This window comes from Lepus europaeus, chromosome 7, assembly GCF_033115175.1.
Source record: "Lepus europaeus isolate LE1 chromosome 7, mLepTim1.pri, whole genome shotgun sequence".
Classification (NCBI taxonomy): Eukaryota; Metazoa; Chordata; class Mammalia; order Lagomorpha; family Leporidae; genus Lepus; species Lepus europaeus.
The window spans coordinates 57,593,781-57,608,781 of NC_084833.1; the positions used below are offsets into that span (position 1 = coordinate 57,593,781).

Sequence of the window (15,001 nt, forward strand, 5' to 3'; positions counted from 1 at the left end):
TGTAAGATGGGTCCACTCTGACAGTGTATTATTGGTGAGGCCATGTGAACATCACTTAAATCTCAATAACATGTCCTTGGCATTGCTCAGAAAGCTAGAGTATACTTAATTCTGTTGCATAATGGGTGGTGACTATTAAATAGTTATAAAAAAGATTTATCTCTTCAGAGTTAAAAACAAAAACAAAAACAAAAACAAAAAAAAAAAAGGAAAAGCAACGATACTGGCTTGTGTGTGTCTAAGAATTATCCAGGGAAAAGGGAGCTTAGCATGGAGATGAGCATGTAAGTCAACCATAGCTCCAAAGCAGCACTTGCTGGGATCTCCAACCCTCTGCTCTGGCTCTGCATGTCCACAGGAATTCTGCTTACATGGGCATCATTTGGCAGAGAAGGATACCAAATGGGGGGAGGGGGTGCAGAGAAGGGGCAATGCCACCAATGGTCACAAGGGTCACCTTGTAACAAGTCTCCTTGGCCGTCATTGTTCTCAGTTTATGTGAACTTCTGTTCATACATCAGTCTATGGGTCTGATCAGCATGAGTCCCTCAGTGTTGACTTCTCCTGAGTGAACTCATAAACCAAATTTCTTACTGTGCAAAACTAATGACTGGCCAGTCACCCTCTGCCATTGCCATTATTCTCTGAGGAACAACCACTCTCAGGGTCAGCACCATTTTGATGAGACTTCTGTCATGCTTGTGGCCATCTTCCCCAGACACCTTGGCTGAAAGAGCCTGTTGGTGGTGGTGAAATCTCCATAGCTTCCTTACACAGGTCACAACTTGGAAGCATATTTCAAGGAGGTGACATAAGAACTGGAAATGAAGTGATCCCATGAGCCCGTCCATTAAATTCAATGCTTTGTGAAGCATCCCCAAAGCAACTGGACTCACTTCTCTGGGAGGAGACTTGATCCTCCCTAGAGAGCCTGGGTGGTCAAATGTCTAGATTTACTCTGGGAGTGGGAAGGATAGTACCAAGGGACTGATGGAAAAGACAGACACATATCACAGGATGCTCTCAGCTCCAGAGAGCCACTCAGGGGCGGGTTGCGGGGAGGCATGAATGAGTTTGCAGCCTCCAGTCCTTTGAGGCTCCAACCCCTTTCCCTGGCCAGTTTTTTCTCAGTGACAATGCTCCAGACCTTCATCCTGTGGGAAGGGAAGTACCTGTGCAGCCAGGAGAGAGAGACCTGGCTGGTGACTATGAAAGGGCAGGTGGGGACAGGGTGCCTGTGCTCATCCTGCATGGCCAATATCTACTTCAGGAGCCCCCAGAAGGAGCCTAAGAACACAGAGGCTCCAGAGAAATGCCCAGACCTCTTACCTGGTTTCCAGTGATTTCTGTGGAAGTGGAGGAGGCCCCACTGCAGGGGAGCTACATCTTGGAGGTATCTGCACCAGAAACAGAAATGTTACCATGGAGTAAAGTTACTGTTTGGGAAGTATCTATCACCCTTTCCCCTTCTTTGGAAAATTCCTTTGGGGAGCCACATTCTGTCCCAGGGTGGATACATCAATATTGGCACCTGGATCTTTCAAGATGCCAAGGGGTAGGCATATCATTCTAGCTAATTCCGCTTCTTCCTGGGCCCCAAACCTTAGACAAGGTTCATATCCTAGCAATACAGTCCTGAGACCTAGGTTCCTGGGCTTTTGCTGCTCCTGCCCTTCCCGTAGTTTTGCTTTTCCTTTTATTCCATGAGTCCCTAAATACCCTCCCCAAAACATTCCCTTTTGGCTTAGGTTACTCAGAGTCAATGTCTATTGCTTGCATTCAGAGAATCCTAACTGATAAAAGTCACTCAACAAACAAGAGCAACATCAACTGCCTGCCAGGCCCTGCACTAGGTGTGCATCAAGCACTCCCCACTGCTGGAAGTTAGATAAGCAAACAGGATAAATCAAATAATGTAACATGTCCTTAATGGCTTTAACACTTTTAACATAATATAGGAATAGACGAAAGGGGCTTCCTTCCACTCCTCACTCATGGGAAGGTTGTGGAGGCTATTGGAAGGGAGAAGACTTGAGATGAATATGGAGAAATGAGAATGGCCTCACCAAGAAGGCAAGAAAGAAAAGCGCAGCCCTAGTGGAGCCGGCATGAACAGTGGTTGTTCAAAGAACACAGGGCTATGTCTTCAGTGTTCTGCTGACCACAACGACTGCTTCCTTACAGCCCCGGATCTTGTTGATCTACTATAGAAAGAACACTGGCAATATAACATAGTTATTAAAAGCCTGGGCTTTGTGGTCAGATAGCCCTAGGTCCAAGTCCAAGTTCTGCCATCTACTTACTGTATGGTCTTGGGTAAATTACATACCTTTCTGAATCTCACAAGGACCCAAGTGGGGTGTCATTAGGAGAATAAGAGGTGAGCCACATACAGTGCTCACTGCGGTGACCACACAAAAGCAGTAAGCAAGGTTTGGTTCCTGCTATTTTGTAATCGCCAGCAACCTGGGGTACTTGTTCTGATTTGTAATTAGGTCACTGGATGACACATTTGCTCCTCTCTTAATTAAAATGCTTTGAGCTATAGCTAAATTCTTTTTCTGTTTGATCATTCTCCATATTTACAAATCTTTTTTTACAAGTTGACCATAAGCTGAAGCCCTTCCTCTACCTGAGGTCTGGATCTATTAGCTTGTTTGCCTATTGTGAGATTCATACAATAAGAGTCGATTTTAAATAAACAAACAAAAGAAAGAAAAGTTGTATGTTGGTTATCAAGACTGCAAGGATATGTGCAAAGCAGAGATGTCTCATTTTAGCAGTTAATTATCTCTCTATATGAGCAAGATGCATGGTTAAGTCAACAAGTATGTGTTACATCCTACTGAGGAGGAGGCAGTAATGCAAACCATAAAGAAATGGTGGTAAACAAAACAAATGCTACCTTTGGTCTAGATTTACATTCCAGAGAAAAGAGACAAAAATAAACAACCTGATTGAAAAGGAAAATTACAATTCTTGACCATTCCACCATCTATCATGCTGCCCCAAACTAGAATACAGGCCTGAGTCCTGGTCCCTCCCCCCATTTTGCTCCCCAAGGCTTGGAACCACTCCCTTGACTTAATTATTCATTGGTCAAGATGTGTCCCTGACAGATGTCTGACTAGATCTTCCCTTCACCTAAAGGCAAGCTCTGACAACTGATGAAACCCTACATTATGGATGGAAACAGGTACCTCTTGTTTAAATAATTCTTCAGGGTCTTTATTTGAGGTGTTCCACTTTCTGAAGCTTCCCTCCAGATCTTCTTCATTGATGGAGAGAGTTCTCTCTGAGGGCCCTGGAAGCATTAATACAGATGAGGTGGATCATTATTATGTGAACGATTCAGAAACTGTAGTTGTCCAACAAAATCCCCAACATTGTTTCTCCTTCATTAAGAAAGACCAAGAAATACACAGAGGGACATCAAGAGTTTGATTCATTAAATGCTTGAGGGCATCTGAGCAAGGCCTGTTATGAGAGTCATTTCAAGGTCAACACTCACCTATGAAACTAAGGCAAGGCCCCTTTGGCCACAGGCAATTAGGTCCTAATAGTGACTTGACCCAAGATCCCAAAGGATTAGAGAAAAGAGGGCTAGGATGTGTGTGTGGCAGTGGGCAGAGATCCTGGGCACAGACTAGTCAACCACAACCCTGCAGAGGCTTGGTTTCTTCCCATGAAGAGGCAAAAGCTCAGCCAGAATCAAAAGTTCCTGAATAATCCCTACCTAACAAAGCAGCCCTCTTCTGTGAAATAGCTGCTTCTGCAGGATCTGCAATGGGATCCCAGGTCAAAAGCTTGAACACCAAGCTGCACAGCCTGGTGTACATACCATGGTATCACAAGGACATAGATGACGCCTACATATCGCATTTCGTTGAGCCAGAAAATACAAAACACAACAGCTATCCCTGTCTTATGACATCCTGTGGGAACCCAGATACACAGAGACTCAAGCAGGGGTCCCAGAATGTCATCTGAGCTGCTGAAGATTTAGATTTTCTAGGAGGGGCCAGTGCCGTGGTGTAGAGGGTTAAGCCAACACCTGCAGAGCCGACATCCCACATGGATGCCAGTGCGAATCCTAACAGCTCCACTTCCAATCCAGCTCCCGGCTAATGGCCTAGGAAAGAAGTGGAAGATCGCCTAAGTGCTTGGGCGCCTACAGCCATGTGGGAGACCCCGAAGAAGCTCCTGGCTCCTGGCTCCGGTCTGGCCCAGCCCTGGCTGTTAGTGAACCAGCAGAAGGAAGGCTTTTCTTTCTCTGCCTCTGCCATTCTCACTCTCTAACTCCACCTTTCAATAAATAAATCTTTTTTTTAAAAAAAAGATAATTGAAATTCTTCTTTAAAAAAAAAAAAGGCTCTCTTGGAAGAGAACAAACTCTATCCCCCAGTGAGAGTTCTGAGTATATTTTTGATCCAAGTTTGATTTTACTTGCTGTTTGTAAGAGATATCCTGGAAGTTACAATAGAGGATTCCCACCCCCCGCCGCAAGGGGATGAAATTGTGACCACCACAAGGGGATGAAATTGAAAGTTCTATTTTCAGGGTGATACGGATAGTCCCTGGAAGTTCTGAGCTGACTACCACTTGACAAAAACTTCTGGAAATCTAGCCGGCACCGTGGCTCAGGAGGCTAATCCTCCGCCTTGCGGCACCGGCACACCGGGTTCTAGTCCCGGTCGGGGCACCGGTCCTGTCCCGGTTGCCCCTCTTCCAGGCCAGCTCTCTGTGGCCAGGGAGTACAGTGGAGGATGGCCCAAGTGCTTGGGCCCTGCACCCCATGGGAGACCAGGATAAGCACCTGGCTCCTGCCACCAGAACAGCGCGGTGCGCTTACCGCGGCAGCCATTGGAAGGTGAGCCAACGGCAAAGGAAGACCTTTCTCTCTGTCTCCCTCTACTGTCCACTCTGCCTGTCCAAAAACAAACAAACAAACAAACAAACAAACAAAAAACACTTCTGGAAATCAACAGTGGCCAATTTCCCACCATCCATGGATAGTGCAAACAGTCTCGAGTAGGGGATCTTCTGCAAATGGAGGTAAAGAACTTTCTCACAGGACTGCCCTTAGATTCAACACAGTAACAAAGTAGATAGACTATGTTTGGGAGAGAATGGTAGGACTGCCTTTTGTCTTACCTTGAGTTGCCATCACAATCTCCTTCACCCTCCGGTACTGGTTTAGCAGCCCAGTGAGCTCTTCTATCCGACGATCCTATCATGGTGTGAGGGCAGATTTAAACACACTAACTTAGATGCTGGGGCCCAGGCTATGCTCAGCAGATACCCCATGTGGATCTAAAGAGTACCTCAGAGGATGTCCAGGGCCACCCAATGAACTGAAGTCCCAGTGGTCTGCCTCAGAGGCAGCTGTCGGCACTCATGATTAACTGAAGGTTATGAGTCAACAGTCACTGTGTAAGATGTGCTTGGTGGGGCTTAACATTCCCAGAAGCATGAAACTCACTGTCTCCTTACCTTTCTGAAACAGTCATTGAAATTAGCCTCCTCGTCCTGGGTTACCCTCTGAACCTCCCCCAAACACACACACACACAGACTACAATAAGGTTGTCTTCTTTATCTTAATACACCCACCTATTCCTCAGGAGTCTGAGAGACCTTATACAACAAAGGAAATTCCCAGAGGAAATTCTTTCTTTCAAAGAAGAGACCTAGGAAGTTGAGAGGCCACATGTATCCTGGCATTAGACAAATGTGGGTATGATCCCTGGCTCTGCTGTCTACTCATGTCCATGCTTCAGGCAAAATTACTTAAGCACTTTGAGTCTGTTTCTTCATTCATAAAATACAGGATTGTGATCCTTAGAGATGATGTTTATGTCAGATAGGAGCTCTATATTTAGAGATGAATATTTTATGATTATGCAGGAATTCTATGGGAAGAATACAATGTGGTACGGTACTGCATGCTTCCAAGTGTCTCTATGATGGTTCTACACCAGATTATATATATTGAAGGTTGGTGGCCTATTCCTGAGTTTGGCTAGTGGTCTCAACAGGAGCTATGATACTGGCAATAACCAAAAGAGTAACTTTTCCCCAGACTAGCAGGAATAGGCAGGGATCTAATCTGTTTTTGGAAGATTCCATTTAGGCAAAGTTCCCAGGCATCAAAGTCACAAACAGGTGAGTGAGGCCAAGTCCCCAGGATGTAGAAACCATTCTCCTGATCCTTGTGTCAATGGTTTGATGGGCATGGCACTATTCAGAGTATTGGAGACCAGTGGGGACTATACAGAGCCAAAGCTGTCAGCACAGGGAAAGGACAAAGCTGATCAAAGACCATCTTACCTTATCTTCATTGGCAACAAGCAAAGTTTCCATCCCCATTTTCAGGCGTTGAATTTCTTGGTCTACAAGAATTGAAGTATAGAAAGAATCACTGACATAAATGCAATCCACTGATCACGCATGCTAAAACATTACTTAAATTCAAACTTGAAAATCTTCCATCTGAATATGGGCTTCATTATTTCTCTAAAGTGCTTAAGATAGTATCTGGCATAGGGTCAGTCTCATTACATGCTTTTTTGGACTATTAAATGAAAGAACCTAATATTCTGCCTACTGTTCATAGACATTTAACAGCAAAATCAAAATGCCATTTACTCAAGTTGACACAGAAGAACCCAAAAATCATTCACAACCAACATCTCCCAAGAACACAGATAACATAATGTCTACTATAGAAGAAGACAGTTCTTATCCTTTATAACTTGAGTAGCCATGTACATGGACTGATTATGGAGAAAATCATATAGGTCAACAGAATTATAAGCAGAAAATTTCAAATAAAAAAGAAAATTCTACAACTGAATAAAGATTGGGAAAAATTATTTAAAATAGTTTGGCAGTTGGCTTAATATAGGCAGTTTGTATAGTCAGAATTGACTAACCAATGTTTAGATGTGTCAATAAATGTTAAAACAAATACTATGGTTAAGGGAAAATAAATTTATCATAAACTCACAGAACTTCCCTGTGGTCTGAAGAATCTGTCAGTCTGTGGTGAAAAACTCATTTGTTTTCTCTCACTTTGGACCCAACAGGGGCTCACTGACTTCTTCCCAGACTGGTCCAGAGATCAATGTCAAAGACCAATGCTTAAATGAGCAAGAGGTCATCTGCCATATACTTAGAGTCTAGAAATTGGCACACAGCTTTTTTCAAAGAAAGACCTACACTTATGCTTAAAATGAGTATTACAAAAGGAATATGGTTGTCTACGCGAGTGTAAGCGAAGTACAGAAGACAAGGAACTAAAGTATAGGCACCAATTTTCTTTTGGAATGCTTGTTACATCAAACAAGAAAAACAAGAGATCTATGGTCTTTGTGTACATAGCTGTAGGCACTCTTTTTCAGAGTGAAATGGAGAGTACTTGCTCATTATCTTAGGTTTCTGGCAGATGATATCAACTCTGTAGTCCAGTTTATGGGGGGCAGAGTGATAAGCTCCAGATAGATGGACAAATCTCAATTAATTGGTCAGAACCCAGCCTAAGCAGCAAATGGCCAAAGGACCAGTTCCAGGAGGTACCCAATGATGGAGTAGGGTAGAGCCCAGATGGCTTGGAATGTCAGGGAGCATGGAGTAGACTTGGAAGGCTGCCTGACCTAAAAGTCACAGCACGGGGAGCTCTCTGCCCAGATCTGGCATTTCAGATAGTGTAGGATATCTCTGTGGGACTCAGCCTCCACAGGTAGGTAGGTGACACACCCAGTGGTTTGGGAAGACACTAAGAAAGGCTGGGAGAGGGATGAGCATGGTGTTCACTAATTTCCCTCTCTAGCCTAAGCCATCATTGTATGGCTCCCACAACCCAGGTGGGGATCCAAGCTTAGCAGCACTAAGGCCAAGAAGAGACTGTGTTGTGGCACCAATTCATGGGACTATATGATCCCTTCCAGCATTACTCTGTAGTCTCTTAGAAAAAGTTGAAAGATGTATGAAAATTTCTGTATACACAGCAAATAACCATAAATATAAAACATTTGCTAATCAGCAAGACTTGAACATCTCAGAGACCACTCATCATCCTTTCCCTTATCCAATAAGTATTTCTTAGGTGCCTAGCATTAGTTAAATATTGTGCCGGGCTCTGCAGATATGGGAGACACTCCCTGCCCCAGAGTGGTAATGACAGTCTGTACTGTAAGATCTCCCAAAACAGAGTACTGAAAAGTTAAACTAAGTGCTATGAAGGGGAAAAAAAAAAATAGGAGGATGCTGAGATAAGAGAATAGGACAAGGGGCATCTACTGGAAGTAGAATGGCCAAAAGGGTCTCTCTCAGAGATAACATTTGAGTTGAGATCCAAAACATGAAAAAGAACTGATTTGTTTTTGTAACCTCAGGGCCTTGTATAAGTATCAGGCAGGTATCCATGAAATGACTGAACTGCTAAAGCCCGTCCTTTGGTGATAACATGGAAGCAAGGGTTTTCAATTAAATGAAAGTTGTATATTTCCTCCATTCTCAATAAAAGCTCCAGAGATGGTTGCGCAATTAACAGAGCTCCAGTGAACACTGTGTACTTAAGAAAAGTCTTAGTAGCTGTCTCTTGGGTAAGGGAGGGGGTCCGTAGCCATGACTCTACAATAGAGCTATGTTTTATAATGATAAGTGTGCACACACACACATGCATCCATTAATTCACAGTGCTTGCACACATACATACATGGACATATGTAAAAGCATACCTACTCACACAACCATACACACACTCATTAGTAGACATACATGCCCACTTTTAAGAGAGGGTCCAGGACAAATGTACTTAGTCAGAGTCAAGCCAGTCACCTCTCTCTGCGTGTTCACCATGGAGAGCTGCAGTCCGGGAGAGCTGGCTGTGCAGACGCTCAATTTCTGCATCTTTCAGGGCCACCTGCTCTTGCAGCTGGGCTACCTCAGCCTGGAAGAGCAAGAGGATCCCTATCAGGTCAGAAGGTGTGGTCAACCATGATGAAGTGGCTTGCGTCAGAACCCAAGACTACTTATCTACATACCCCAGGACACATCAAAGATTGAGAGCAGAGGGGAATAGTTAGAGGGGCACACTGCCTCTCCCCAAAGGGTGGAACTCTGCTGAATTATCCTTCTCAGTTCTTCTGGCCCTGTCTACAGATCTAGCCATCAATCCGAACCTTCCAGTGCAACCTGCTACTTGACCAGACTTTTTTCTGCCCTGCCTTATAAGACTCAGACATCAGTGAGACCAGGGGGCTGAGGCTGAATGCCTTAGGAGTGCTGTCCTTAGTATAGAGGTTCTTTCTAAATATGGGTTTCTTTCTCCAAAACAGCCACACAATAGCATTTAGATACACTACTCTAACAAATGCATGCAGTTTTCATCTTTCCACCCCATACAGGAAATGCAACGGAAATCAAATCACTCCTGGTGGTGGAATTCTCCCTCCCTCAATGCTCCCCCACCTTTTGTGCATAGTCACTGCTTCTGCATCCTCACCCATATATAAGTACACACAAGAATTCAAGTGTGCTTGCATATATACTTTCACAAAACAAGTATGCACGTGTAGCACACAAGGGTGCACACATCTTCGTCTATGCATCCACGCACACGGGGAGCTGCATTACATGATGTTCACGTCTCCATTAAATAGAGCAGGTTAGGTTTCACACACAACACTAGGTGTGGTTGTGCATGCTTTCCCATACTCATTAAAGATCAGGACTGTGTAGAGAGGCACCTTGACTTTGGCATCAGGCAAACCTAGATTCTCTAATTTTCTAGTTAGGTAACTGTGGGCAAGTAAGATAACCTTTCTGAGTCACAGCTCATTTGTAAAACAGGGGAAAAGAACAGCTACTTCCTGAGACTGCAGTGAGGATTAATACAATAGTAATGAGCAAGTTAGTCTAATATTAACCGTATATCAAGTGCTCAATAAATGCTATTACCATTGTTCTCTAAGTCAATGGAATACAATACAAAGGATCCTACTCTGGCCATATCTCCCTGTGTGCTAACAAACCAGTTGTCAAGGTTTTGATATGGACTGTCCTTTCCCACAGAGGCCCATGTTAAACGCTGAATAACTTCAAAGTACCAAATGAGCACTGGTCCTGTCGGTGGTTCCTTCTGCACAAGGGGCGTTGTGTTCGGTTTAGCACCTCTGCCTCAGCCTCTGTGCTCTCTTTCTTATATCAATCCTCACAAGAAAGTAACCCCTCACTGGGAAGAATACAGAATTTGTGCAACATTCAATGTCAAAGTGAAAGAACTACTCAGTGACCAGGCCAGGATGTAAGCCAGGCCGGCCGGCCTGCCCAAGGCAAGGGCTCCACCAACCCCAGATGTAATGGGACAGATGAGGGCCATTCTTATAAAGCTTGGGGTCCCTGAGGCCACTTTCTCTAATGGTCCCCCAAATGGGACAGAGACAAGCAAATAAAGGAAAAAAGAGCTGAGGGGTATGTTTGCTTACTCCCCTATTCACTGTAGAGCCTTGTCCCTCTGACCTGCTCTATTTTATTTTATTTTTTTAAGATTTATTTATTTACTTGAAAGTCAGAGTTACACAGAGAAAGAGAGGCAGAGAGAGAGAGAGAGAGAGAGAGAGAGAGAGAGAGATCGATTGATTGATTTCTATCCACTGGTTCACTCCCCAATTGGCCATAATAGCCGGATCTGCGCTGATCTGAAGCCAGGAGCCAGGAGCTTCCTCTGGATCTTTCACACAGGTGCAGGGGCCCAAGGACCTGGGCCATCTTCTACTGCTTTCCCAGGCCACAGCAAAGAGCTGGATCGGAAGTGAAGCAGCCGGGACTCAAACTGGTGCTACACCATGGCGCCGGCCCCTGACCTGGTCTTTACAGAGGCAGACAGCCAGGTCTCTGTGCTAAACTGCTTGTTAAGACATGCAGCCTTGGAGTAGTCTTTCATAGCTCACTCGGGGCCCTGGTGCCCACAGGTTTACAATTAACAGTGACAGTGGCTTCTGAAAACCCTAGCCTAGGGGCTCTCAATCCAAACACCTATTTCCATGAGAGACTCTTTGGAAGATATTACCATAACCTTCCTTATGTCTCTCTATGCCCATTTCTCCCTTTCTTTGCAGACTGGATGGATGCTGGTCTCTGTTAGGAATCTACACGTCTAATGCTTGCTGTAGGTCCCGTGGTAAGACTTTAGTAAGTGGGACTGTTGAGGCAGCCTAGCACCTCGTACTAGGAGGTTGCTTCCAGCCCTGCCTCCAGATGGAGTTACCTTTGTATGTACTGTGGATCTACAGACTATGTGACGGGGCCCAACCTCCCTTGTACCGATGCCCACAGAATAGGCCAGAAACTACCAGATGTTCTGTTAGAAGTCAGCTGCCCACACTGCTAGGATGGCCAACAAAAGCCCAGAAGCTCTCATCTGAACATGAGGACAAAGTAATGCTGCTGCCATCAATGCCACAGTCACTGAGGCTAGAGCTGTGTGGCAAGAGGCTTGACACAGCCACAAAGACTGGCAGGTAGGCAGGTACAGATGCGTGCTCTGGGTCCCCACCAGTGCTGGGCCTCATTAAACTCATGGACCAGGGCTGGCGCCGTGGCTCCCTTGGTTAATCCTCTGCCTGTGGCGCTGGCATCCCATATGGGTGCAGGGTTCTAGTCCCAGTTGCTCCTCTTCCAGCCCAGCTCTCTGCTGTGGCCCAGGAAGGCAGTGGAGGATGGCCCGAGGGCTTGGGCCCTGTACCCGCATGGGAGACCAGGAGGAAACACCTGGCTCCTGGCTTCCAATCAGCATAGCTCCAGCCATAGCGGCCATTTAGGGGGTGAACCAACGGAAGGAAGATGTTTCTCTGTCTCTCTCTCACTGTCTAACTCTATCTGTCAAAAAACAAAAACAAAACAAAAAAACTCATGGACCATGGCCTACTGACACTGTACTGGAAGATGGTTCACCTTCAGGGACTCAGAAGCCTTCAGCAAAAACTGAAGAACTTTCAGAAACAGTGTAGGTTTTTACTGCAGGAAATTGGAATGATATAGAAAAGAGCAGGAGAATAGGGGAGCAGCATAGACTGGATCTGAACCTCGCCTTGACCACTCTGAGCCTCTGTTTCCCTACAGGTAAAAATGAGAATAATGAAGTATACTTAACTGAGATATTTTATGGATTAAATGATAAAATACATGCAAAGGACTTGGTATATCCTGGTATGTAGGAAGTGCTTCACACCTGGTAATTATTAAATAACACTTATCTTTTCAAATTTCTACATGCTAAGGCAAAGAGTTTATGTAACTTAAAAAGAAAAGAGTTATTTGGTCTTCTAACAGAGGTATGTACACTTCAAAGGTTTCACCAAGACAGGACTTGGTTGACTGAAGCACCATAATGGAACAAAGTTCAGAGACAATGAACAAAGCAATGCATCCGAGTGTGAAGTACAGCACACACAAGGGTGTTTCAAAAGATTCTAGGAAAACTGGAATTAAAGATAAATTTGTTTGTACAGAAAAATTGAGATCATATATAGACAAGGTCTTCAAAAATTTCATGGAAAATGAGTATTATGATAAAAACTGCATGAAATTCAAATTTTTTTTACTAAAATAAACATTTTACATATATACATATTTTATGTCTTTATACATAAACATTTTAATTCAATTTTCTACAAATCTTTTGGATTATCTTCATACAAGGCTATATTCAGCTGGTTGGTACTATCTAGCTATCAGTTCTTGAGAAAGTTTATCTGTATCTCAGTTTTATCATCTGTAAAATGGTTAAGCAAATTATTTTACATTTATTTTCTGGAATTCTAAGTACATATTAACATCATGTTTAGCATTTTAATAAAATGGAAATCAAAAAAATTTAAATGAAAAAAGCATGGTATAAAACTGCATATAATTGGTAAATACCAGAAATTAGGAGAGACAGAAAGACCACAAAGACAGAGAAAAATACATGGGAGGAAAAAGTAATAATGACCGCTCTAAGGTGATTTAGTCCTTTAATTTTCCTTTTATGGTTTGAAATTTTTCTACTATGAGTATTAGGCTGTGAGAGCTTCCTCTCTCAACTCCACCCAACAAAAGAATTTATTGTGTCCTTTAAGCAGAAAGCTTCCCAGGTGAATTTGATTGGGGAAAAAAAATGATTTAAATCATTTTTAGGAATGCATCAATTGTCTAAAATAAAGTATGCCTATCTTTTTTTAAAAAACTAGTTATAAAAGGGACTGCTATACTTAGCAAGATGAACCCAACATAACGCCGAAATTCATCTGTCCAGGACTCATCACCGCTGCACACTCCCTAGCTCACTACCTAACGGTGTGCCCACTGGCTCATTTGCTTGATCACTCAGCCCTCCTTGGTCCACCTTCAGTCAGGTGCTGTGGGACTCGGCAAGGGGAAGGAGACTCAGTTACTGCACTTCAGCAGCTCAGAATCTCTCAGGCTTTCCCCTTGAGGAGTGTTCGTGGATCAAGCCTTGGTGCTGCACTACCTGAGCACCACTGCATGTCCACACAATAGGACTGGCTTGCACTCTTCCTCCCTCCCTCCCTCCCTCCCTCCCTCCCTCCCTTCCTTCCTTCCTTCCTTTCAAAGATTTGTTTATTTGAAAGACAGAGCTGCAAAGGGAAGGAGAGACACAGAGAGAAAGAGATCTTCCACCTGCTGGTTTGCTCCCCAAATGGACACAACAACCAGGACTGGGCCAAGCCAAAGCTAGGAGCCTGGAACTCCATCTGCATCTCCCACATGGGTATCAAGGGCCCAAGAAGTTGGGCCATTTTCTGCTGCTTTGCCGGGTGTGTTTGTGGGGCGCTGGATTGGAAGCAGAGTGACCAGGACTTGAACCAGCACTGTGAAATGGGATGTTGGCGTCACAGACAGCAGCTTGACCCACTGCACCACACTACCAGCCTAGTTTGCGTTTTTCAAATTTAGGCTCCTGGAAACTCTGAGTCTGACCTTAGACCCTCCGCCACAGGGCCTCTGTGCTGTCCCCATGAACATCAGCCCCGCCTTTTACCTTAGTGGCCTTCAGCTTCCACTCGTACTGATTCCGTTCATTCTCCAGCTCTTCCACTTTGATTTTGAGGTGTCTGAGCTCTTGCAGTAACTCCTAGAAGGATCAGGGAGACAAAGTCCTTATGGTTAAAAGCATGTGCTAGGTCGACAAGCCTGGTAAGCTCATGCACATGGGATGCCGGGCAACAGCCACGTCAAGCTCTACACTTCAGCCTTAATCTTGAAATCTGGTCTGTGTTTCAGAAGCACTGACAAACACTAGGGAGTTCCAGACATGAGAGAAAGAAAACGGTTCTTTTTTTAAAAAAAAACAAAAAACTATTCCACCTGCCCCTTCCTCTGACATCCGTGTATGCACACATCATGCACAGGTGTGCTGGGGGCCAGAAAGGTAAGGATTGGAAATGGAAAGACAAGAAGTCCTAATGAAAGGACACAGATGGAGTCCTCTCTCTGTGCTAGGGGTAGAGGAACCTGGAGGAGGAGGTACGTGATTGTAGAAGGCTTCCCAGAGGAAATCACAGCCAGAAGCACATAAATGAATCAGTAAAAGAACAAATGCTAGGTGCCATATGTGGACATCAAAATAGGTACTCCAGTTCAGAGGAGCAGGTTGATGAAAGAGGGCGGGCGAGGGCACACAGGGAGGGGGAGAGCAGGAGACAGCACAAGGGAGGACTGGAGGATGAGGTCAGCACGAAGTGGAAGATGGGGTGGGGAGGCTAAGCTGGGGGCTCTGTGCAAAGACTTTTATATGAGAATATGGATTCTGATGCTACTCACTGGACAACAGGGAGCCAGGGAAGGTTGCTGAGTGGGGGAAGTGTTACTAAAACAACGTGAGCATGTTCGTGCAGCTAATAAATGGAGGAGCCAGAATTCAAGTCTGTATCATCTGACTCCCGAGCCCCTGCTTTTTAAACTCCCCTTTCAATAAAGAAGATTCCACTAAGTATG

General features: G+C 44.5%; 1 protein-coding gene across 7 annotated transcripts in view; it reads right to left on the bottom strand.

Moving 5' to 3' along the window:
• PPFIBP2 (PPFIA binding protein 2) overlaps positions 1-15,001 on the bottom strand; it is a 167,559-nt gene that overhangs the window by 28,430 nt on the left and 124,128 nt on the right. For all 7 annotated transcript variants that reach the window (XM_062196568.1, XM_062196565.1, XM_062196566.1 and 4 more), the window contains 6 exons: positions 14,046-14,138; positions 8,840-8,951; positions 6,329-6,390; positions 5,155-5,230; positions 3,201-3,304; positions 1,330-1,397 (listed from right to left, as the gene is read on the bottom strand). In XM_062196568.1, the coding sequence (XP_062052552.1) occupies positions 1,330-1,397; positions 3,201-3,304; positions 5,155-5,230; positions 6,329-6,390; positions 8,840-8,951; positions 14,046-14,138 (515 nt within the window). The remainder of the gene's footprint in view (positions 1-1,329; positions 1,398-3,200; positions 3,305-5,154; positions 5,231-6,328; positions 6,391-8,839; positions 8,952-14,045; positions 14,139-15,001) is intronic.